The 26,135-nt window shown below is 41.9% G+C and overlaps 1 protein-coding gene across 1 annotated transcript in view; it reads right to left on the minus strand.

Moving 5' to 3' along the window:
* STK38L (serine/threonine kinase 38 like) overlaps positions 1-26,135 on the minus strand; it is a 53,317-nt gene that overhangs the window by 10,805 nt on the left and 16,377 nt on the right. The window contains exons 2-9 of the mRNA XM_068401926.1: positions 10,990-11,134; positions 9,056-9,107; positions 7,689-7,811; positions 7,010-7,093; positions 4,179-4,302; positions 3,513-3,667; positions 2,549-2,651; positions 1,694-1,755 (exon numbers count right to left, since the gene is read on the minus strand). Coding sequence (XP_068258027.1) covers positions 1,694-1,755; positions 2,549-2,651; positions 3,513-3,667; positions 4,179-4,302; positions 7,010-7,093; positions 7,689-7,811; positions 9,056-9,107; positions 10,990-11,123 — 837 coding nt within the window. The 5' untranslated portion in view covers positions 11,124-11,134. The remainder of the gene's footprint in view (positions 1-1,693; positions 1,756-2,548; positions 2,652-3,512; positions 3,668-4,178; positions 4,303-7,009; positions 7,094-7,688; positions 7,812-9,055; positions 9,108-10,989; positions 11,135-26,135) is intronic.

Consider the following 26,135-nt stretch of genomic DNA (forward strand, 5'->3'; position numbering starts at 1 on the left):
TAAATAATACATTTTTACACTTTGCAAGACCTTTTCCTGGAGATTCATATATAGGAACTTGTTATTTTGATGGACAAGAATGCTTAATTTGAGAATTCACAGTATCTAAAATCCCAAGAACATTATTCTTTGACATGAGTAAGCACAGAGAATCTTGAAAGAGAATGGAAATCATCCTCCTAGATGTGATGAACTCATAGAATATTCCCACTGCAATATCAGAGGGTCATCTTAGCTAGTAATGCAGCTACCTGAAACTTCAAAATACCCAAGAAGTTCTGTTGTTGTTGTAGTTTGTTTGGGGTTTTTTTTGTGTTTTTTTTTTTTTTTAAAAAAAAAAAAGTGATAACCAGTGGTAGATTCCCATGTGTTACACTCATGATACACTAGCTGTTCCATGTATTACCGTATCTTTATTGCAAAATTAATTTGAGCTCTTACTGGACCCAGGCTCCATGCTTTTAAACTTTTAAACTTGCAGGCTAGAGAGCTTGAGCTATTTGGAAATTTCTCTTTACTGACGGAAAATTTCCCATGGGGGTGGGAGAGAAAGGGGAGAAAAAGAACCCAAGCCAAAACAAAACCAAGAAAACCCCACCAAAACCAGTTTTGCCAGAAAAATCTTTTACTTTCATTTGTCTGACCAGAAACAAAATACTTCATTTTCTTGAACAGAGCCAAGACATTTCGTTTTGAACCAACAGAAAACCAAGAATATGGCTCCTTTTCAAACAGTGTTGATACAAGTTGTCATTTCGGCCTTTTATTTTCTCTGTTGGACTGTCTCATAGCTTCACTACACCATTTTGCCATGCCAGTCTTTACTGACTCGGGAGATGTAGTCTTTTCAGAGATCCAACCCAAGAGGGAATAAGGGTGTGAAATACAGCTCCTATGAGGCAGCATGATTGCAATGTAATCTCATTATGTCTCATGAGGAAAGAAAAAACAACCCAAAAGCTTTCTGGAAATACTGCAGCATATCACTTTTTAAACAGAAAGTGAAAAATAAAAAGTTCCAAAATTTGTAAACTGAGGTTTTTGCAACTGCTAGTTGGTGAAAATCACGAGCAGGGCTGAAATTCTGGAATCCCATGGCTGACAGATACCTTCCTTTGATTCAGTTAATGCCAGAGGGCCCTTTATTACTTGACCATTCTTCACTATAAACCCAGGCTGCCCCCACTCCAATGCCAGTATCCTCCACTGCTTTTCCATCATATTCCTGTTCAGCAGAAGGACAAGTTTTCCCCACAATTCTCTGAAAAGAATGATGCAGCTACACATCTTCTTGTGACACTGAACTGCAGGAGTTAAACACAGGAGTTCACACACAGTATCAACACCAGGTCAGTTCAGGAGACAAACTCAAGATACAGCTTTGCTGACAGCTGAGGTTAGTTAGTCCAGATGCAGGGCCTTGCGAGTCATAGCTCTGAAAATAGACAGACAAAGCAACCCAGCTGATGGTCATCCTTCCACTCTTCTCCTGATCTCTGAGCTATTCCACAACTGGAATCACTAGACCACCTTCTTTTGCATTAATTGGAATTTTGGAAGCTTGAAGACAGCAACATCTATATGAGGGCCTTTCAGTTTCTAAAAACCAGCAGCATTAATGGCTAGTTTTTATTTAACATTTTCTGTAAATAGTTTAAAAGAAAAAAAATTATGTATAATTTTATTAACTCACCAGCTGTCGCCTGTTCTTCTTCCATGTTTCTGCTTTTCTCTTTGAGTTCATGTTCTGAAATGCTGATTTACAAAATAGTTATTAGATAATAAATGCATTTATGAGAATTAAAAGAAAAGATTGATAACATTCTGTTTTCAAAGAATAACTTTTATATCTTTAGAATACTTTAGTCTAGAAACAAGTACTTGATTAACTGGAGATGGGAAAATGATAATGAATAACTACTGTCCAATTTGCAGCTGAAAGTCATGTAAGTAGGACACACGATCAGCAATTCTAAATTAGAACTTGCTAGAAGTTTCACAGATTGATCTGAGATCAGCAGCACTTCTTGTTGCAGCTGGCAACATATATTCAGATACAGGCGATGTTTTTTTTTTAAGCAACAAGTGAGGAATCCAAGAACTGCAGAGGAACTTTACATTTGTAGAATAAAACACTAATGTGGATGTGTCACCAAGGCATGTTAATGAGTAACTTTACTCGTATGAAAAGCTTCATTATATTGTCACTGCCTTCAGTAAGCCAGCACATGAAACCCATTGTCCCTTCTGAAAGAGTGTTTCTGTAACTTCACTAACATTGGTATGAAAAATACATTAAAATATAGATATGTTACATTATGTGTATTTGTATCTCTGTGCAAATGTGCAAAAGTACCTTAACACTGCGGAAATCATAACTTCATTCCTGTGAAATGCTTCCACGTCCCGGGGAACATGCATTTCCAGTTTTCCAACTACATGCAACCAGCCTGATCAATCTTGCTTAACCCAGTAGAAATAAATTATGATGCAGCACAGCTGCAGCTCAAAACTATTTAAATGTTTAACTAGGACAGCTTATACTTACAGAAGTCACTTGGCGGGTTGTGTGTAAGGTTCCTGTAGAACTCTGTTCTGTGAGCTTTCTTTAAACCTGTGCATAGCCCAAAATCAGACAGTTTTACATGACCCTAAAAAATCAGAGGAGATAAAAACATAATTTAGAAAAACAGTGCTCAAAAAAGAAAGTTTTAATAACAGCATTTGCCTTCTCAGGCCATGATGGACTTGCACAGGACTACCTCTTCCAGGACAAGTAGGCAAATAATGACTGAATCTTGACGTACTGCGAGAGCGTGTTTTCCTCTCAAAAGGGTTATTGCCCCTGGGAATGGTTACATCTACAATTCTGCAACAGCTGAGGGCAGATAGTTTGCCTGTTTTTTGTTTGCACTGGATACCACTGAGACTGAGAAAGCCTCCAGGACAAAATTCCTTTGTTTTGTTTTGATGGTAACCTGTTTTTAATCTAGTTTCCAGACATCAATACTAGATGGTCTACAGATTTGTGTGTGATGCTTACTGGGTCTGTTTCATGGCTCACTGTAGTAAGTCTAACAGACAGAGCGTTTCCACTGGTAAGCAGGCAATAAAACAAGTGAGATAACTGCAGAAATTGAAATTATTATTTAGCATTGTCTGAATGTTTCATCCTTTTGTTCGTCTTGAAGTAACTAAGTGTATCAGTTTTTAATGTGTATGAGTATGAGCATCTGGCCACTCTAAGTGGGTCTTCTCACTTAAAAGGCTTTCCTTAAAAGCCTTAAAAAGGTTAAAAAGCTTTCCAACAAAAAACAAGGGCAGTTTTGCTTTCTTTAAGTTTACCAGTGTTCTACAAGGAAAAGATAATGACCACTTTCTGCCTTTACTCCAGTTAGTTTAAAATCACAGGTGTGCCACTACTGGTTCCCACCAATTAGCACCACTATAAATGGCATTATCTGCAGACCGATGGGTTTAAAGCATAGGCAGTTTCCATGCACATTACACGCCTTAGCATCCAGCAGAAGGTTATCTGGTTTAATATCTCTGTGGATGAATCCCAGCTGGTGAATAGCATCTATGGCCAGCACAGTTTCAGAAATGTAAAACTGTGTCTCCTCTTCTGATAAGGTGTCTTTCTTCATTAGCAAGGTCATCATGTCACCTAATCAAAAAGCAGAAAATACAGCTCAGAAATCAGAACATTTTAATCACAAGAGTAATTCTATGTGAAATCCCAGTAGAATCCAAATTTAACCTTGTAACTGGCCTTATAGCTACTAATTATAAAACTATTACTGCAAGGACCTACAAACCCAACATACTTTTTTAGTAAACTGGATGTAAACCTGTTGAAAATCCTAAATAGGAATTTTAATTGGATAGCCCAGGAAGACACAGTGAATTTTAATGCATAATACATGTATTGCATGTATTTACCAGCTTCAGCAGTAAAATGCAGAACATTGGATCAGAACAATTATTTAACCCAATTCTATTGTAACACCCCTCCATAACCTTTCTCCTTCCCCTAAAAATCAGGGGTGATTACATTACTGCGACTTTATTTAAAACAGCATTAAATTTTTTTACTATAACAAATTACACAGCACACTTGTTTCTAACATTTTATGAAGAAGTACTTCTATCACCTAACACCACAACATACAGTTTACCTCCAGGTAAGAACTCCATGATCAGGTAAAGATTTCTTTTATCCTGAAAGCTGTAAAACATTTTCACTACCCAGGCTCCATCCGCTTCAACCAAAATATCTCTTTCTGCTCGGATATGGGCCACCTAAAATTTAAAAAAAAATACTATTATTAAAGGGCAATTTAAATATTTCAACAACAAATGCCATATTATATTCCTAGTCCTACAATATATTTTCATGATCTTTAATGAAGAAACTATTTTCATACTCTCTTCGTATTCATATTTTTCATAGTCTTTTACTAGATACTACAAAGTCCTCACAAAATACCCAGCAGAAAGCCAGAGAAGTCAACTTAATGTTGAAAATAGCTGTTCACACAACTTTGCAGAAGCAGACTCTAGAAACACAAAGTATAGCTTGTTAGGCTGTTCCTGTTTGTTGTAAAGAACTGAAAAAGCTGGTGGAAAAGTACAATTCCCTTTTTTACGATACCGTAAAATGAAATAGGAACATTCAAAAAAATTACAGAGCTGATGATCACAGAGCTTTATACAGTACTGCAAGCTCTGATAAAAATTTAATATGCAAGTGAAGGCGTAAATACTGACAAAATTACTGGAAAAGGCCAGAGCTGGTCTTAAAAAATGCAAGAACCAAGAGGTAAAATGGTAGATGCATTATGATTACTGTCAGAAGTTACCAGATTTCTCATAAACGTATACAAAGAAACAAAAAACTAATAGCTACTTCTACACAGATATCTCACAGTTTAAACTTGGCAAGATAAGCCTGGGGAATCCTCTCTAGCAAGACTGACAGAGTGCCTGACCTAATTGCTTCCTGCAAAACCCGATTCCTTCATCGCTGTGAAGAGAGAAGTGCCTGAATTACAGTGAACTACTGTCTAGTTCCCAAACCCACATTGTACACACTACTGATAGCGGATGAACCCCTTCCAGATGGTACACGGAGACCGCTCCTACGTGTGTACGCGGTGAACCTCACTTGAACTGCAATGCACGGCAAGTGCCTTGGCCAAGTGGGAACAGGGCTGGGATGAGTTTCAGCCCTTACAGATGGCAGCAGGTAGCAATGAGCTCCGTGGCCAGTATTAAAGCAGCGCAAAAATGGTAAGGGTCTTGGGCTATTTAAGCGGGAGGAAGGGAAGAGAAGATGGAGCCATTCCTCCCAGTGATGTGCATGAAGCTGACCCAGAACTGATACGGCCACCACTGCTGCTGATGTTGGTCCTGGGCAAGTGAGTTTGGGAACGTCTGACCTTGCTCAGCTGAGCAAGTCAGCTCAGTCCCAGCTGAGTCCCTTCCAGTCCCAGCTGAGGCTTTGAAAAATATACAGAGAGCTTCTACTTCATGAATTCACTGGAAACAGAGTAATGGAGATTGGGAGAGGGGCATATGTTTCACTAGAATGTACCCTCATCCTGAAGGAAAATGAAACACACATGCATGGAAAAATATTTCTTGACAGCTGTAAGATTTTCATTATTCATACATGAGAAAGCAACTTCTGGAGAGAAAATATGTACCACTATTCCAGCTTCAAGGGCTATTTCCAATAAGCAGCAGTCTTCTGCATCTCTTCCTCAGTTCTACTGGTCAGGAGCATCTTCACGTGTACGTGTTCTTTTCACAGGATTTCACAGGGCAATGGATTCTCTCACTGTAGTAGGCACTCCAACTTTGATTTATCTAGCTCGATCTATTCTCATTAGAAAATATTTCTTTGCACCCTCCACTCCTCAATGTAGCTATAAAATATAATATTAAAACCTTGCTTAAAAAACAGCCAGGATATCTCCCAGTGCTATCAGGCTTGGGGAAAAAAAAAAAAAAAAAAAAAAAAAATCTTAATTTTCTTGTATGTGTGTCCTGTGTTGCTTTCCATTGAACAAACCAGGCAATGAAAATTACAGCAGATGAACACTCTCCAGGGAAGATTACAGTCCCAAACTAAATACAGAGTGCGAGCTCAGCCTTCTTGCCACATCAGGTTATGAAATGGGGGCAGGGCTTCAACCAGAGGGCCACACGCAGCCTGGCTGCTGTGCAGAACATGCTGCTCCTCTGGTTTCCTATATTCAGGGCATGGGCTTGAGAAGACAAAAAGTCTGCACCACAAAAAAAAAAATGAAGTATAAGTACCACTGCAGGGAAATGTAATACAAGAGCAAATGATGGGTAAGGTTTACACAGGTAAGTAAAGTCCTCTTTCATCTGACCTTTCACTTGAGACATTCACACTTGATTTCTTTGCTTTGTGGTGCTAAAGTACTTGCTGTATCCTACCAGGAATTTGCAGTGAATCGTTAACTAAATAGTAAAAGCAAAAACCAAACCAAACTAACAAAACCAGAGCAAAACAAAACAAGACAAGGCTTGACTAAAAAGCAAAACAAAGGAAAACAAAGCCAATGAACAACATAACATCTGTTGGTATCTAACCGTCAAAAGAAAATATCAAGTACCCTCAGTTTTCACTTTGGCACAGTATTACTTTTCAAGAAGCATTTTCCTTGAAATACAGTTTTACACATTAAGTACTATAAGGTCTGTGTTGAGAAAGGAAGGGAGAAAAAATATAAAAATCTTTGTCACTATTCCAAATTGGGTGTCAAGAAAACATTTTAAAAAATGCTGTTACATGATCTTATTTCTTAACTTCTACTTATTGTTTTATACTGTGGTAGTAACTCCATAGATGCTTTGGACTGCTATACCGTTATCAGGGCTATAGAAGGGAAAAATATGATCAAACAGTATCTGCCACAAAGAACTTCAGCAACTTTCTAGACAGCATAAGTTTGAAATCTAGTTATACAACACAAACCTGTTCTTTCTCCAGCATATCTGCTTTTCTTAGTATCTTCATTGCATAAATATGACCTGTATCCTTCTTCTGAACAAGGCGTACCTATAATGAGAAATATAACCCCATTAATCTTCTTTACCTCAGAAACTAGACCCCAGCATGGAATCTATTGGAAGGCTCAAAATTGCTGGGCATGGACAAGTTCTTTTGTTAAACATTTAAAAAAACACAGAAAAATAAATATTTCTACACCATGTACAACACTGACACTAGTGATGAGCAGGTAGTTTGAAGTAGTTATTGTTTTAGGAAAAGTTAGCAGGCACAGTAAATTCCAGGTAGCTGTGAGATTGCGTACACTAAAACTCAGGAGCAGATACAACCATGATGTGACACAGAGCAGGGAGGATGTTTACGGAGAGGAGCTGTGCAACTGCAAATCCATTTCAGGGGGCCACAAGAGCAACATCAGTTTAGGCTAATAAGAAGCTGTGGGAAATTAAGGGCCTTTCCAGGGGCCTTGAGAAATCAATGCACGCAATTCATTACTGGACTTACCACACTTGCACAATTACTCAAATAGCTATTCTTCTGCAATAAAACTCCCCAACTGGAACTTTTTATTCTGTAATTAAAATGTTTCATTTTGATGTTCAATGCAATTTTAATATCCCATTCAAGCAAGAAAGCCACAAACCTCTCCAAATGCTCCTCTTCCTATAACTTTCAAAGATTCAAAATCATCCAAGCCAAGTCTAGTCCTCTTCAGTCGCAGAAACTCTGTTTCTTTGCGAGCATGTTGTGATCTGCGCAGTTTTTTCTAAGGAGACACATAAACAGAAATTTATAACTCATTTCACAGTCGAAAGTCAAGATGTACAATTCCCTTCCTGTGAAGTATTCTCTCTCTCTCTCTTTAGGATTACAGAGAAAATGTAAAAGAAGAAGTCTTTCTGAATTTGTCGAAGTATGAACCACAAGCACCATCTTTTATGTAGAGGCCTCAGGCCCAGTTTCACTTTTTTGGAGGGTTGGGGGTTTTTTTATTACTTAGATATAAAGAAACAGTAATAAATAATGGAAAAAAAATCATACTGGTTCAAACAAAGTACATCAGTCCAAAGGGCAACGTCACTAGCTGAGGCAAGGACTCTAGTTTTTGGACAGTGTGAAGGATCAACCCCAAAAAGAGTGATGATAGGCAACAAGGAGGCTAACACACAGCAGAGATCCAACTTACATTATCTATAGCAAAATCCATCTGGTTTAGGGCAGACGAACACTCATTTGAAAGAAAAATCTGTCCAAATCCTGTCATATATTTTCTTCTATAAAAATGTCAATGGGATTGACTCTGAGAGAACACAAATGCCGACCTATGCTCCCAAAGATGCCGAGATCTCAGGGACTGCTACCAAGACTCATCCATAAGGCACCTGCCAGGTTTTGTACTAGGATGACAGCATCATTTAAAACCACAAGATGGCATTACACACCCACACTCGCTTTTCCCGCTTCCCAGAAGTTACAGCAGCCACACAAACTCAGAAATGACTGAGGCGCTGTTCCTGCTTATTTCCCTGCCTCTCCTGAAGGCAGCACAGACAGCCATGGTGTGATGGATCTCAGGAAAAGCAACGTATTGACCAAAGTTCTGAGCGATGTCAACCAGACAGAGATCCTTCCTCATCCATGTCCAAACGGAGCAAGCATGTGCCCAGTTTATTGTTTCAATCAATAAAAAATGGTTCAGCATTTTGCTTTCTACCCACTTCTTCCAAGCACATCTCACCTTTTTCTCTTGCAAAATAAAATGGCAAACGATTTTAATCTTTGAAAAGCATGCTAGGTACTTGCTGTAGCCACACATCTCATAAGGACTGAGGGTGGCATGAAAAGCCTTACCTATTGCAATTATCATTCAAGCATATTCACAGTTTCCCTAATAAACAAGTTATTTACAGGGGCAACATTAATTTACAAAGTAAAACTTAACGTCACGCTAGCTAATGTTTCTGTAAGCTCCTCAAAGAAGCTACCTCAAGGTTGCTCGGGTAGTATTACCTCCTCGTCTGCAAGGCCTTCCTCTTCCATAGCCACTTCTAGCTTCTTCTGCCTGCAAAGAGGAGAAACAGAAGATTGCTTTTTTATTATTCATTGAAAACAAATGTAACACTACAGCAAGACAACATCTTTACTTCACATATTCCAGATACCAAAGAGTTTGCCACAAATGGAAATTTGAAGACTTACTGCCCACGCCATCCATTTACTTATCTGTGACCAAAGCTGTTGAAAATGTATAAGCAAATCTAAGCACATACTTATGTATTTGAAGAATTAGGCATTAAAGGTCCAAACATATAATCACTCTAGTGACTTCTATTTCTTCATGTAATCCTGTTGAAGTAAAGCTGGGTTTTGATCAATTAGGATTACGAATCAAAATAAACATGGTTTTTTTCCCCATTTCTATCTCAGCTCTACCTCCAACACTTCAGCCAGCTCCAGCTTTCACCCCCAGTCTCAGCCTTGCTGACCTCTCCATGGCCACATACCTGGGTCCCACTCTCCTTACCCTCGTGCCAACTAACTCTACCCCCCTGGATTCGTCATCATCTCCTCCCAGTGTCCTGCCTGGGCCAGGGCTCACGGGTCCCAGGGCTCCTCCAGCTGGTGCCACTGCAGGCTGGGAGAGTCTGAGCGGGGAGTGAAGCCTGGGAGTACCCCACAGATGGCAGGGGGTCAGCGCATGGCAATATGTCTACTGGACCCCTCTTTTTCCACCCACAGGATGCCTCTTTATGAGTGTCAGGGTGCAGCTTTCAGAAAGCTGGTTACCCACTAGCAGTGGCCAAGAGTTTGGAGGCTGGGTGCCAGGCTGCTGGTCTCTTTCTGCACTTTGGGAAGTACAGCAGGATCCCCTAAATTAAAGGTCCTTGGTAGACAGCCTATTCTCCTAACTAGAAGCAACTCAATTACATGGGATAATGACTAAATATTATGAAGAGAGAAACCCTGCTGCTTGGCTGAAAACCCCTCAATTAAAAACATATTACCAGGGGAATGATTATTTCACATGCTGATGACAATTTGAAACACAACATTCATTATAATCAAATGCTTGGTACTTTGACACTTAATTCAAGTAGCACTTCACCACATTGGAGGCAGAATTGGGCACCAACGAGAGAAGTTAAAGTGGAGATGACCAATGCATACTCCCATGCAAGGAGTACCAGTCAACACCACCCAAGAAGAATTTAGACGTGGGTATTACATTATCCCCAAAAATTCTTCCTGCCCACCCAAGAGCCTCTCAAACCCTCCATCACCAACCCTATGTTCTTTACTGCCTCTTATTACTACCCCAGGCCACCCCCAGCTCTCTGTCTCCCTTCCTTATGCCATCAACCTGTCAAACACCTCTCCCATCAGTCCTGTTCCCTACCTCCTATACAATCCCTTCTGCAGGGTTTATGAGTCTTGGCATGAGCTCCGTGCCGCAGAGCATGACTAGACACCATGAGCCACTGCCTTACACAAAACCAAGTTACTACCCGTCATCAGCTCTGCAGCATCTACCTCTGGAGAATTTATTCCCAGTGGCATACACAAAGGAATTGGAGGTCACCAACCCCACACACAGAAGTAGAAACCTCACACGTGCTGCAAAATAAGACCTTGCACAGAGCAATTTCTGCAAAGTAGTAATAATCTGATGAGGAAGTAAATTGTATGAGAACATCAAAAGTGGAGGTGGTCCTCAGTCACTCAGTGACTGCTTGGTGCAGTAGCAGGGGTTGTTCACAGGTCTAGCAGCCTAGCCAGCAGCTGAAAGGCAGCCTGTGCCCTTCGGGGATTAGCTCCTTGCTACCAAATACAGAAAAACTTCTGAGAACCACTCCATGCATGGGGATCAAAGTGCCTTTGAACAAACACCGCCAAAAGCCAATCAAGAAAAGTTGAAGAGGGGTGAGAGGAAGCAGAGCCAGTACCTGGTTTCTCTCTCTTCGTGCTGTATAATTAGGTTGCTGTAGAAGTTCTCCAGTGTAAGTTTGGCCACCGTCACTCTCTCCCGGGTGTGGTTACTCATGGGAAAGGATGTTGTAGTCCCTGCAGTCATCGCCATGGTAACATGTACTGAAACAGAGCATGTCAAATCATTACTCACTTGAAAAAAAAAAAAAATATATATACACACACCTCTTTCCCACTCTTCATCTCCAAATTCTTAGATCCTATAGAATTCATAGGAAAGGCACAGTTCTTCAGATACAAAACACTCTATTAAAAAACTGTATTATAAAATTATCCTGAGATAGCAGGAGGACTTACTACCCACTGTCTAAAAAAATAACAACATGTTGGCAAAACACAGGGTGAATCATAGTAAAGAATTATGCAGGCTACAGGCAGCTCACCCAGCAGCACTTGTCCACAACTGAGGAAAATGTACCTCCGGTGGCCTTGAGTCCAGCCTGGGGGAGGGAAGAGGCGGTGGAGCATGGAAAGGAAAAGGGAGAAGCAAGAGGAGGACCAAGCAGCTCACCCAGCTGGTCATGTCACAACTTGATGACAATTTCAGACTCCAGAAATGCTAAGTGCTACCAAAAGGACACAGGATAAAATGAAAAAGTAAATGGACAAAAATCCTAATACCATCCAGAGGAGAAGCTATTTGATGGCTATCTACTATCCTTGAAATATCTCTGGATTTTAAAGCTGCCCAACAAAACTGCATGTAGACAGTTGGGGGCATTTCTAGACATCATCGCATTAAAGTGAAGTAATGGAATTGCCATATTTTAAATGGAAAACTTCTGCTGCTGGTTTTTTGTTTGGTTGGTTTTTTTAAAGCAACAATCAACCACCAAGAATAGAAAACCCTTCCCCACCACAAGGCCATTAGGCAACCAGTCTTTCTGTTTGTTTCCTTTCTGACCACCCCTGTGCCATGCCACTGATGAAAAGAGTGTTTTCTGGAGCAGCTGTTTGTTACAAGAGCTCCCTGTGCTTGGATTCTCAAATTTGGGGGGGAATTTGGGTTATGCAGCTGTAAATACGTTACCCATTTAGATACAGTATTTTTAGGTCAGGGCACGTGGTCACTGAGCACTTAAAAACTGGGAAGAAAGAGGAAAGAAGAGAGGTTGCTCTCTTCAATAGCTTTTATCTGGAACCCAAAGAACTTGGATGTGCTGGAACAATGCTTTTAACACTGGGAAAAGACGTCTTACGGCAGCCCCGCGTCCCTTGCAGCTGGTGTAGGGAAGCCAGGGGAGATTAACAAAAAAGAAAAGCACAGTTTGGCCTAGGACTCATACCCTGCCTGGAAGTGGGTTGAGGCACTTTAGGAGAACCTCATGGAGGGGAGCCACAAATAGCAGCATCTCAGCCCCATGTTCGTTTGTTCAGGTTGTTTTAGGGTTGGTTTTGGAAAATTACACAGAAGTACATACACTTCCTTTTGATTATTTACGTAATCCTTCTATTTCACCAGGGGATTTTGAGGAAGACAAATCCCAAATCAGGTTTATGATCTTCAAGCAGCTCCTAATGCCTTTTAAGGTGAACCGATTAAAAGTTTTGTACAGAAGAAAACTTGCACGTCCACATCAGACAGGAAGATTGCTTAATTCTGCTCTGGGTTTTTTGTTTTGGATTTGCCTGCTACCCTCTGCGAAGGCGGCATTTCATCTTGTGGATTTTTAATTGGTTTTGGTGTAACAATAAGATATTTGTTGCCAGAAACGCAGCTGCTGTGTCACAAATAAAGGCGTTTTATAGCATTATGTAGATATTATTTTAGCTGTGTATTTTGGAGAACGCAAGACGCCGGAGTTCTGAGGATAAAAATGTATTTCTCTATACATATACAATGAGGTTTTAATAGCACTACAGCTGCTTTATGATGTCAATATTTCTATTTTTTAATCAATCTTTCATCCCCTTCAATTTCCTACTAAAGAAAGATGAGAGCTGTCAACTGTTAATAATCTTTACTAAAAATTAAGGGGTTTATTCTTCACACAAACACGCACCCCATATGGAACACTTCTTGAAAAGTTGGAGAACTTGTCTCTGCTCTCCATATTGAATCTGTTATACAATATTTTACTCTTTCTCCCTTGATAGGTGGGAAAAAATAAATATAAAACAGGTATCAGAGCAAAACCCACAGTACGCTGACACACCCAAGTCAAACAGAGCAACTGCAGACCACGTGCTGGCATCTGTGATTAAGTTATTTCAAGAAACGAGCTAATAGAGTCAAAACCCGCCTTCTGATCATTTTGGAGCATCAGGATAGCGTAGCATAACACAGGCTTGAAACGGATTAACCTTTACTTAAGGTATAATGAGCGCACTCTAGCACCGGCAAGCAACAGGATATTTATCCTTTGCACATCTTGTATTCCTGGTAGGATAAAATAACACTGCAATTTTGTTTCCTGTAAATTTGTTTTCCCTGTGCTCCTGTACTCACAAATGCAGACATTACCAAATAGCAAACCTAAGTCACTTGATTTTATTAAGCCTGTAAAAAGGAGACAATTCTGGCACTAGCACACCATGCTGTAAGTAGCAGGCCTGACCCTCACGGTGTTTCTACAGTAGGAAAATACAGACGAGAACGCAACCCATAAGCTAGCGAGCACAGAGAAAGCTGTTTCACAGAATCACAGAATCAGCTAGGTTGGAAGAGACCTCTGGGATCATCGAGTCCAACCTTTGACCTAACACCACTGTGTCAACTAGACCATGGCACTAAGTGCCACATCCAGTCTCTTCTTAAACGCCCCCCGGGATGGTGACTCCACCACCTCCCTGGGTAGCCCATTCCAATGCCTAATAACACTTTCTGTGAAGAAATTTTTCCTAATGTCTAACCTGAACCTCCCCTGGCGAAGCTTGAGGCTATGCCCTCTAGTCCTGTTGCTAGTTGCCTGGGAGAAGAGGCCGACCCCCACCCCACTACAACCTCCTTTCAGGTAGTTGTAGAGAGCAGTAAGGTCTTCCCCTCAGCATTCTTATCTCCAGGCTAAATAATCCCAGTTCCCCCAGCCGCTCCTCATAGTACATACCCTCTAGACCCTTCACCAGCTTTGTTGCCTTCCTCTGGACTCTCTCCAGCACCTCATCGCCTTTCTTGAAGTGAGGTGCCCAGAACTGGACACAGTACTCAAGGTGTGGCCTCACCAGTGCCAAGTACAGGGGGACACTTACTTCCCTAGTCCTGCTGGCCACACTATTCCTGATACAAGCCAGGGCACCATTGGCCTTCTTGGTCACCTGGGTACACTGCTGGCTCATGTTCCACTGGCTGTCCACCAATACTCCCAAGTCCTTTTCCACAAGCCACTTTCCAACCACTCTTCCCCCAGCCTGTAGCGCTGTGTGGGGTTGTTATGGCCAAAGTGCAGGACCCGGCACTTGGCCTTGTTGAACTTCATACCATTGGTCTCGGCCCATCGATCCAACCTGTCCAGATCCCTCTGCAGAGCCTTTCTACCCTCAGGTAGATCAACACTCCCACCCAACTTAGTGTCGTCCACAAATTTACTGAGGGTGCACTCGATACGCTCATCCGGATCATCAATAAAGATATTAAACAGGACTAGGCCCAGTACTGAGCCCTGGGGGACACCACTAGTGACTGGACGCCAACTGGATGCGATACCATTCACCACCACTCTCTGGGTCCGGCCATCCAGCCAGTTCTTGACCCAGCAAAGAGTGCAACAGAGAAGAAAACAGAGAAGAAGCTTCTATTGACTCACCGTTATACCATTGCATGAGCCCACCAAAGCAGGAGGGATACATCACCAGAAGCATTTGCTTCCAGCATCCCACGTACCCTGCACACACCCCACCAACCCTGCCTCTGGACTACGCTGTACCACAGAGTAGCATTTCCTTGAAAGAGAGTTTACTTTACATTTGCTCAGTTTGCAATTGGTGGCCCCAGGGTCTGTCACTGAAAAAAAAAAATTACCAACTTTGTAAAACCAAGAAGTGCCCTGAGCTCTCCAGGTTCCCCAAAGTAAGTGGAAAAGAGCACAAACCTGGCAGGAGACACTAGGTACCCTTCAAAATCCTACATCAACTCACAGCCAAGAAAACCTCTTCATCCTTTTTCCTCCTGCCTCTCTGCTTCCACTAACAAACTCCCAAACAAAGCACAAATCCACATCCCAGACAAAATACTCAGTTGGGAGTAACCAAGTAAAATCCTTAAGTATGACCTTTATAGAGAAATGATGCCAGAGGAGATGGGGGTGGGAAGGAAGAAGCTTCAAAATGGGACCTTTTATTGACAGCACACTACTTGTACTGACCTCAGCACAGTAACAGGAACATTTTGAAAAGGTGCCACCCATAGTTCTTGGAAATGCCCTCAAAATACTACTAATTCACCCAGATTCATGCCATTTGCATAATGGAACCATTCTACTCCTGCTGCATCACCAGCCTTGCATTACGCTCCCTGGACCACGAAGAAGGTCATATTAACCAGTCAAATGTATTTGGCCAAAACTCCTCTGGCTGACGAGGATCAAAGACCTTTCTTTCCAAAGGACCTGTTACTTCGGAAAAAATGATACACCACCGGCTGTGAATGAGAGAGACATCAAACCGACAGGAGACACTGAGCAGCGCAAAGCCTGCAGGACAACCTCTCAGAGCTGCCAGAAGCAGAGACACCATATGTGCTGCTTGGCCCAGAAATCGAGCCTGTGCCTCCTGGACGGATGGCTGAACTCACAACATGAGCCCTTCTCCTGATGCCTGCTCTGCTCAGCAGCAAGCACCTATGGTGTAGGCACAGGAGAGAGAGGGATGAGGAGCTACACGTGTGTGGCGACCAGGGCACATCTTGTCCCAAAAGGCAGGTGGGACAGCAGCACAGCAGGGAGGAGATGAAGGACATTCCTGAAGGACAAGGGAGAGCAGGGTACAGCAGCAGAAAGGGGACAGCACGCCCAGTGGTAACAAGCTGAAGTTTTCAAGAGTCTCTTTGAGCAAGTCTGTCCTGACCAACTATCTCCTTTTTGGTAGAAAAATGCAGCCTAGTCCAAGAATATGTTTGATTTTTTTATTTCCAGATCTTTCCTGACTGGGAAGCAGAGAAAGGCCAAGCAGTGTTTACTACAACTTCAGTCTGTGCTCCCATCTATCACAACAGCTCTAGGTCAAACCCTTGACCGATTTTCCTGAAAGCATTTCCACTGTTGAAAACCCCACACCCAGCTTCTGCTACACAGCTGGTAACTCAAAACTCACACCCTCTCCAGGGTGCTTCTTGGCAGCTCCCACATTGCATCATTAATGTTTTCATATTAGACTACTGGGTTCAAGCCCTGGTTAATCAGAGCAAAATCACTGAGGCATCCAATCCCACCTGCTATGACAACTCAGAAGAGGAGAGATGGAAGAAATCAAGGCACCTGGAGAACCGTTCTTTACTGAAAGACACACTTGGCACCTTGCAGGATCATTTTTTAATCAGGAAGGGATGAGGACACAAAATCCAAGCCTCTCGCACATCATCTCCAGCCTCCACAGCTCCATCTCGGGACATCGAGGATGTGCAAAGAAGAGAGTGAGCACACAGCTGTCACTTGGCAGGAAAGAAGGATAGAGGTTTGACACCCTCAGTAATTTTGGAGCCTATTTCTACATATCCAGGTAGCTCTAGACTTTACAGAGAAAAGGATAACGAGGGATGAAACAGGATCCTGACACAGATGTCCTACAAGATCTCAAGAAATTCACTTTATTACCCCATGGCATACTTCCCAGCCTGTAAAATGGAGCAACAGGACAGGGATGTGGAGTAGAGAGCATAATCATAACACTTCACATCACCTAAGATTTGAACTGTAGTGATGGTAAAGATTCAAATACTTGATAGGAAAAAGAAAAAATACACCAACCAAACAACAAAACACACCAAAAAACAACACCCCCCCAAAGCAGATAAGTTCATAATTTCAGATCCTCCTTACATATTCTTCAAACCTTTCACATTTACTTTTTAAATGATTTCTCACTTCAGTGAGAATATAAATATGTGAGTATGCTACAAGAGGTGAAAACCGAGACCAATATCTCCAGCTATCTTCCTTATTAGAGGGTTTCACATTTCTCTGAGTCCTACAGTAACCTATTTGATCAATTCTTGCGTTCTCCTACACAGATTGCCAGCAAAAGAGCAACTCTGTGCCAGTTAGGCAGTGGTGGTTAACGCAACCAGGCTTCACTTTCGTAAGAACAGGTCTGAAGGTGCCGGTCTCTTCACAAGCACGTCTCCTGCACCACTGTGTTATATATCATATAGCTTGTTCTTACTATCAAATAAGGCTGGATCTAGACTATCAAATTAATCTGGACCTAAGTCACACAATGGAAATATTCTTATTTTTGTAGTATAATTATACAGCAGCCCTAGAATAAATTTACTCTGGACTCATTACTTAGGGAGCAAACACCACATACAATTCTCTTAGAGAGAAAAGCATGATTTTTCCTGCATGACAGAACGATGCTACTTACGTTGTGCTGCTGGATCTCTGATTCGGATTTAAAATGTAAAGCTACGTACATGTTCAGCAGGACGGGGAACACCAATCCTGCTTCTCAAAACAGCTATGTCACTTCACAGAAAGGCTGATAATTTTCATTTATACACCCAAGCACTCCCCTAAAGCAATTAGGAAGGCAGTTCACTATTGCAGCAAAAAGGGTAAAAAAAATAAAGTTTTTTTATAAAGTTTCCATTTACATTCCAAGGGAATCTGACTCTTGAGTGAAAGACTCTGGCTAAGGCAGATACTGAAACATATTTCTGCCTTTCAAAGTTCCCTGTTTCTCAGCATGACACATTTTGTCATTCAACTTGCTCCTGAAATGAAGCATACAAATGGCATTTTTCAAGAATTAGAAGGTAAAAGAGAAAGGAGAGAGAGGCTTTCAGTGCCAGACCTGTTCCAAAGTTTATTGAGCGTACAGCTCAATAAAGCGAGTACCTTCACGAACGCCAGCTATCCCCACTGTGTGTAGTGCTCGAGCTCTTCTGGGTGAGAAGTTAGAGCAGACTTAGCAACGCTGTTTGGCTCCTTACAGACAACACAGCAAAGCAACTCGCAAAACCAGGCAGTAAAAACCACCGGTGACAAGAATTATATTTGAAAAATTAAGGGCTATCTAGGAAGGCACCGTGGATACAGCAAGGCTTCAAGTATGAGCGCCAGCCCTGCTGTCTCCAAATTGTTTGGATTCTCTTAAAGAGAGACAGGAGATATATATATATAGATATATATATATAAAAAACCCCACCAACCCTCCATACACAAATAACAGCATGATTCACACCAAAAGGCAGTGGGCAGGGACAGATAAATGAAATAAGCAACCAAAGGCTCAGCAGGACGAGGTGGCGTGACATACCAGCAAGAGCGAGGGGAGGAGCAGCAGCTGGAGCAGCAGCCGCCCAAGCACCCTGGGCAACTTCTGAAACATGCAACTGTACGTGGTATGAGCCGACAGGCAAACAGAAAGCAAAGATAAAAATGTTGTACAACAGCTGATAGCTCCAATGATGAAACAGAAGGAGAAAGTGGTCATACTGTGGTATCAGCCCGGAGGGAAAATGACTTTCTGTGCTACAGTTTCTGCTAGCACAAATTTGGCAATTGCGCAGTGCATATTTTCACCATCCAATTGTTTATACTGAACCTCCTCCTGGAGAGGTTCCCTGCCTTCTTTTTCTATAACCCACTTTAAATACTCTTCCAAAGCTTTTGACAAACCTCCAGAAACAAATAAAACACTACAGTATCCTGAAGTCTCCAAGCAGCAAGCAAATAAGAAAACCCTGCTACTCCAAACTATGTCAATTATGGGCCAATATTTTTCAACTCTTGGAGCCTGATCTTAATACTTGTGTTATTACTAAATAAAGTTTTGCATGTTCAGAATGGAACCTTGTCCAAAGTTCACTTATGTCAATTAAAAAAAACCCTTCAGCTCGATAGGTTTTGACCTAATACTCCTATTCTTGGCATCTGGATGATGCTAGCTGCACTACTGCTGTTACTGAAGTTCACAGTTATCAGATCAGCACGATTGCCAAGCACTGCTCTGGGGTACGTTTCAGAACGAAAAATAAATATTATGTTCCTACATAATTCATGTTTTCAGTAGTATCATCATTCACAAGCCCCTATTTTATTTAATATGGTACCTGAAGGAAGCAGCATTCCCTGCCAAATACAACAAATCAGATAGTTCACACACAGCTGCTGCTTCTTCGATGTTATTGCCACAACCAGAACTTTCTGACACCCTCTGGTTTTTACAACAGCCCCCATCTAAGAAGGGAAAAAGAAATAACAAGACTGCAACAAGCTGTCACTGACACTATAGCGTTTCATTTACCTCACTTATATACTTCATTTCCTTTAGTTTGCTATTCATCCCCCAATATGCGTTACGTTCTAATAAGTTTTGCTACTTTAAAGTTACAGAATGAATTACATTTGTTATATTTAAAGTAGCACTAAGAAACCGAGTAAAATTAGCCCTGTCGGAACAGGCTTTGCTATTTAAAAGCAAAAGATGTTCAAATGTTTTAGCCATTTTAAGTCATTCTTGCTTTCCCCATGGAGCGTCTGGGTGAGTCGCCCGTTATAGTCACAGCTAAAAGCAGAGCACGCTCCATGACTCGCCCGGCCCCAGCTCATAAACCAAAAAGAGCAGACACTCCCAGTGCCCGACCCCCATGACCGTGAGAAAACCTTGAGGAGATATTCACAGACACGCAGGACTCGGGGATGGAAACGCTGTGCGGGTCCTGCAGCCTCAGCGGCTGCTGTGCTGCTGGGACCAATGATACCAGGGAAACCCGGGGGACTGCAAGGCCCAGAGAGCCACTCGGGGTGTCAGTGGCTGGCTCCAACATGCCCCCTAAACTCCAGAAGAGCTTTTCACCCAGTGCACCCAAGTAAGAGACACCTTCACAGCAAAGGAAGTTACTTTCCTACCTTGGGGTAGACTCCTAAACCTATAAATACCCCAAAACATAAAGGAGAGGTTCCGAGCAGACTAGGCAAAAAAAACCCTCTGAAAAACACCAACCCCTCCCCAGCAAAGGCCACAGTTGTGTGCACACAGTAAGCTGGCATTAGCCAGTACTGTTTCTGAAAGAAGCCGTCCCACTTTCCATCAAACCATCTGTTTGTTTCTCTCCCGCTGCCACTCGATGCTTTGTGCCAGCACGAGAGGCTGCTTAACCCAGACTGAGGAACCCAGCGGGCTAGAACCATTTCTTCTAAAACAGTTTTGGAGAGGCTTGTTTCACCTGCGTTTGAAAAGGGCCACCCCTCCCCAGGCTGAGCCTCTTCATTCTTTCCCATGGAGTTTGTCCAAAAGCCAGAAGTAAGCGACAGGGCCTCGTCTTTTAATTTGGCTCACAGAAATTAATCTCACAAATCATCCCAACACACCCGCAGTAATAAGGAAATATTTCCTAATATGGAATAAAAACTGAATATTGGAGTCGTGCTGCACTCCAGGATTTCCTGCTATTCAACGAAGCCGAGCAGCAGAAGTCTCCCATGAACAGCGGCTGTGATTCAGTTCTCTGCTACTTTCAATGAGCAGAAAGAGCGGCTGACAAAACCATTTCCCTGACGGGAAAATATACGAGTCGGGTGAAATGTATGTATATACAAAAATATATATCTATATGGGTGTATATGTATAAACTATGTATATCTACACCCATATAAAAGTTTTCTTCCTTTTAGTGTTAATCTTTTGTCCACTTCAAGTAGCAAAGAAACTTTTGATCTGAACATCGTAGCCTTTGGTTTCACTAACAATGGGAGATTGGTCACTTAAAGTTTAAAAATACAAACCCACTAATAAGGTCACTTCCATCTCAGCTCCACTTGCCTCAACCCTTGGCAATACAATTACATTCTTTATGCTCTACTATCAATAGCTCTGTCCCAAAGTTAAGAGTACATTTTGAGACATCCTGTACCTAGAACACTCTGCATTGAATGACTTGCAGTGACATACCGAAATCTTCATGAGCTCAGTCCTTTCAAATAACTCATTTTATTTTCTTTACAGAAGGACTTTTTAAGACAATTCAATCAGTTGGGTATAAGCAGTACCCACTCAAAATGCTTTACTGTGCATGTGTGTGTGGCTGCAAGATAGAGCTCCCCTATGCACCTTATTAACCTCGTGTAGAGAGAGAGGAGAAAATAGAGAGGTGGTACTTCTGCTCCATCAGCAAGGACAGAGGGCTAGAGCTAAGAACAGGAAGGGAATAGAGGTGCTGGTGTATCCACATACTGCTCTGTCTTCCAAGGAGTGTTCCAAATGGGAGATCAGCTCAGGACAACATCCCGTGCGACTAAACAAAGAACGAGACACAATGAGGGAACTAGGCTTGCAGTCCCATGCAGCCATCCCCCTCTTCCAGGGTTTACCGCAGCATCTGAATTGATGCATTTTAATTTTATTGGCAACAAGATAAATGGGTAGCTTGCTGAAAAGCTAACAACGCTGTGCAGTGAAATTGCATTTCATAGCTTGCTTTAGCTTACCTGTATCTTTCCTTTCTCCTGGCTCTCCCCAAGTTTCACAGTGCTGCAAATCTTTGTCCTCTTAGAAGTGTCTAAAAACAGGAAGCTCTTCTATCTAGTGAAGTAATTGCACTCCTGTGCACTTAAGTGTTTTCTCAGCTTTTAGCAGGCACTTGCATCCAGGCATATTCAAGAAAACATTGTTTTAAGATTTGCTAAATTAACTGGCATAAAAAAGCCCAGGCTAAATATTTTGCTGCAATATTCTGGATCATAAAAAATTACGAACAGAGCAAAGTCAATGACCAAAAATCTGCTTCCTCCTCAGTTACTGTTTTTCTGGGTAAAATTATACTCAGGTCTAATGAAAGACATGTCCCACTCCAAAACATGTACAACTGTCTAAAAGTAAAATTCAGTCACAGTGGATTTCTCTACATCTGGCTCTTTCATGGCCAAGAGACACAACTTAGGACAAAAGCAAAGAATAAGAGGAGAAGCTTCTAACATGGCACCTGCATAACATTTCCTTGAAATTGTAATACATTTTCAGCTTTGATCCAAGAAACTCTACTCTCTAATTTTAGGGATGCTGTCAAGCCTTTTTATTTTCTAAGGAGCCTAGGGAGGCAGGAGCAGAGAGGGGCTTCGTGTCTAGGAACTAGGAGGGACTTTTGCATTTGAAAATGCTGGAGGATAAGAGGGCACTAAGTTTGTTTTTCTTTTTACTGATGTGTGTTCAAATCCCTGACTCTTGCTAGGCTCTTTTTAGATCACATCAATCAAATTAAGTATAATAATTACACATGATAAGTCTGTGCCAGCAAAGGAACTGACTGCTAAATGAGATGCAGAACATCAATGACCAGCCATGGCCTGTGCAATGCCTGTAGCCAGGGTTAATGAGCACAACAGATCCCTCCAGCCTTAAAAAGCTGCAAAGGCAGGTAGTGCATCTTGTTAGTATATGCAATACTGGAGAGCAGGTGTCTGCCCATTCAAATCCCACTAAACCAGTTCATTTCTTTAACTATGATTTTTGGAGAAGGAGACAGCTGTTGACACATAAAGCAGACTACCTCGATGAGGCCCAGGATACACAGAGATGAAAAGATGCATGCAGTCTCTTGATGTACGAGAGGAACACATGGTACCATTTTCCTAGCGCCTGAAGCTGGGAAGCAGATATGGAACAGAAGGGATGGAGCTGTGCCATACTCTTACCACCAAACCATCAGGAGCTCTGGCCATCAGTACCAAAGGTGAAGAAAGAAATTATTTCTTGAAGGAACCATGATGGCAACATCTGATCCCTACATGATAACAAGGGCAACGGAAAAGAGAAAACACTACCATTCTGCCTTATTATCAGACTGTTCTAGGGAAGAACAGTCAATACAACTGTGGTTTTGCATTTCAACATTTTTATCACTTTAAGAACAAAAATACACTGCAAGCGGGTAGCTGGGGCTTATCCTTCCAAGATTTAGAAGTGTAGGTATACAGAAAACCAGCTCTTTCAGTGGCAAACTCACAGAGCCTCACCTTCATGAAATCTGAGTCTTCCTACAGCCTAGTGCTTAACGTCCCAACTGCTCATCTCCTCTAGGGCTAAAGAGTGACCAGAGGAGTGCTTTGTTATGGATATGTGTACATACACGATCCCTCCTATACAATCACATATCCACCCTTCCAGGAAGATAAGAGAAATGCAAAAAAGAAAAAGGAAATAAAAGATTTGCACCTAGGTGAAAGGGGATGAGGTTTGTGATGGACATTAGTTCCCTGTGGAAGGTCATTCTCCAGTCTTGGTCTGGGAAAGCTCACTCAAAATGGGTGGTGTTTTCCTCTAAATTAATCTCAGAGATTTGATTAAATTATCTGGTTTCCTATTTAAAGGAGAAGAGAAGCAAAAGTAGGGTGTGGACAAAAGCTCTGGCTATATCCAGCTGCACAAGAAAGCGAGAGGGAAAAGGAACAGAGGATATCTGCTTAAGTTTCTAAAAGATGCTAAGGCTGTATGTAGCTGCTATGCTACAGTTAAACGTGCAAGAATGGGCAAATTTCCAGATCAAAAAAATAATAATCTTAACAAGCCCAGTTTCATACACTTTCAAGATGAAATCGATTATGACCAGAGTAAGAGAACAAGATGACAACCTCTCTAGGAGCAAACCTTTCCCACCAAGGAAGCCTTCAGAACAGTCTTGCAGCATGCCCTGAGGGCTAAGCATGCTCTTGACTGAGAAAAGGAGCAAGACTCATCAGTAAGAAGGACTGTTCATGGAACACAGGTCACCTCATACAAAGGTATGGGCTTTACAGGAAAGTAGAAGGAAAAGCAACACTTGTGTTCCCACAGAATGGCTCTCACTGTTCCTTTTTAAGGTGTAAGTCTCTATTGCCCTGTAAGGTGACTAAGTGTCATTGTGCCTCCATTTCTTTTTCTATCAAGCAGAGATGAAGACAAGTGGAGTTACCTGCAGGGAATTCAAACGGAAACACCAGTTTAGTGCAAACAAAGAAGGATACTGGTAGAGTGGCAAATAAAGAAGCCTTTCAGGCAGCGATCTGAATTGCTTGACAAGTTGGATACAACCAGCTATTTCCCATAAATAGTAACCAGAGAAAAACCCGAATAAGTCGTAGGAAGAATGAGATCATTTCCACTTTTGAAATATTATTTAACATTAACATTTCCTTATGGGGATGGGCCCCATGCACAGGGCCCTTACACAGAAAGGATAGACATTGCTGCCAAGTTCTGTTTCAAGGAGTGTCAATGCAGGTCTATAAATTGCTTCTTAGAGAGAGAGGTCACACCCCCCCACCCCACCCCACCCCGCCTCCCCCAGCTTTGCTGTTCCCTCCAGTCCTGGCCATGCACTCCTACAGTTTTCCCAATAATGCAGCCACAACCACAAGCGAGTTAGGTGAACTCAGCAGAGCCTGACAAACCTAAACTACCAACTACTCCCATCCCCCTGTAAAAAGGAGACCATTCTTCCATAAAATCAGCAAGTTGGTTTGTTCTACCCTCCAACTACACAAGGGCCAAATTCCATGAAAGAAGAGTAATGAAATATGGATAAGCACAGAGGACAAGGGGGAGAACAGCACTGTCCCTTTTGCAGGCACTGAAATTTGGACTACATCCAAGCAGGGTTTGCATATACTTGTGGCGATGGGAGGACAGGACTGTCCCTTTTCACAGTGGCCAGTAATTCAGATTGGGTACACCATAAAACCCAGAGCCTAACCATGACAACTGTTAAAGAAATGCTCTCACCAATGAGTCATGTTCTTCCTGCACCAACTTTTGCTGGCTCCATTTGGAAATGGGCTGACAGAGAGGACGGCTTTGCAAAGCTCTCAAAAGACAGGCTATGACTACTTTCTCACATCCCCTTTACTTCAAGCTGCAATACAAGGGAACGCAATTCATTTGATATTGATGAAAGTGGTTATGGTGATGCTGATGATGACGAAAAGCTGAAGACCTGTCCCCTAGATATTGTATCATACACTGCACTCTTTGTAAATACAGCTAGGGTCATGCATAAAGACCAGGAAGGGTTTGTACTATGTGCTGCTTCCGCTTGCTTCAGAAGCCATACCAAGTGCTCCTCCTGGAGTGCTGCTTGGTTCCTGTACGTTGAACAAAGCCCAGTGCAGACAAGCAAGCTCAAACAGCAATGCTCATATGGAGCAGAAGTCTACGCTATGCAGCAGACATAATTTGTGCTTGAATTTGGATAGTTTTATGCTCACCCAAAGAATGCCGAGAGCAAAGACTCAGAGCAAAGCCTGGTACCTGATCTACAGCAACACACCAGGAACACCCACCTTAAGGCCCACTCTAATTTCTCACTCATTCCTTAATACGTTTCCTCTCATTCTACTCAACAACTCCGCCACAAGTTACCAGCGAAGGTATCCCTAACACAACCTCTAATAGTGACTTGAGGTGGACAAATCTTTCCGCAAAACAAAGCCACATTAAATTCCTGGTATTTGCCAATGACGCAAGCGTTGAAGTCATTAATATTTTGAGTTTTCTTTTTCTAATTGCAGATGATGTATGTACAGAGGAAGGATGCTCTTGTGGCTACAACACAGGAAACTGCATTAAGTAACACATGATCTGGATTCTATTTTATTTCCCGTGTGCAAAACGAAACCCTACAGAAAAAAAAATAAAGAAAAAAAATACGTACTTAGGGTGTGCCTCCGTTACCCTACATGAAAACAAACATATCATTCCTGTACCTAGCAGGTCATGTTAGGAGGCTTAATGAGTTCATATGCACGAAGAACCTGGGCTCTTAATAGAAAAGATGCTAAAGAAGTATTAAAAAATTACTTAGTAACTAATTCTGAAAATTCATTATTTAACTTGGCCCCAAAACTTATGAGGCACGTCGCTGCTTCTTTGCCATTGCACTTCTCTGAGCTGCCCATTCAATCAGACTGAACAACCAGTTAACTACTACAGTCGACTGCAGAAGAGGCATTAACCTGTATATTGTGGATTTGGA

The sequence above is a fragment of the Nyctibius grandis genome, chromosome 5, assembly GCF_013368605.1.
Source record: "Nyctibius grandis isolate bNycGra1 chromosome 5, bNycGra1.pri, whole genome shotgun sequence".
Taxonomy (NCBI): Eukaryota; Metazoa; Chordata; class Aves; order Nyctibiiformes; family Nyctibiidae; genus Nyctibius; species Nyctibius grandis.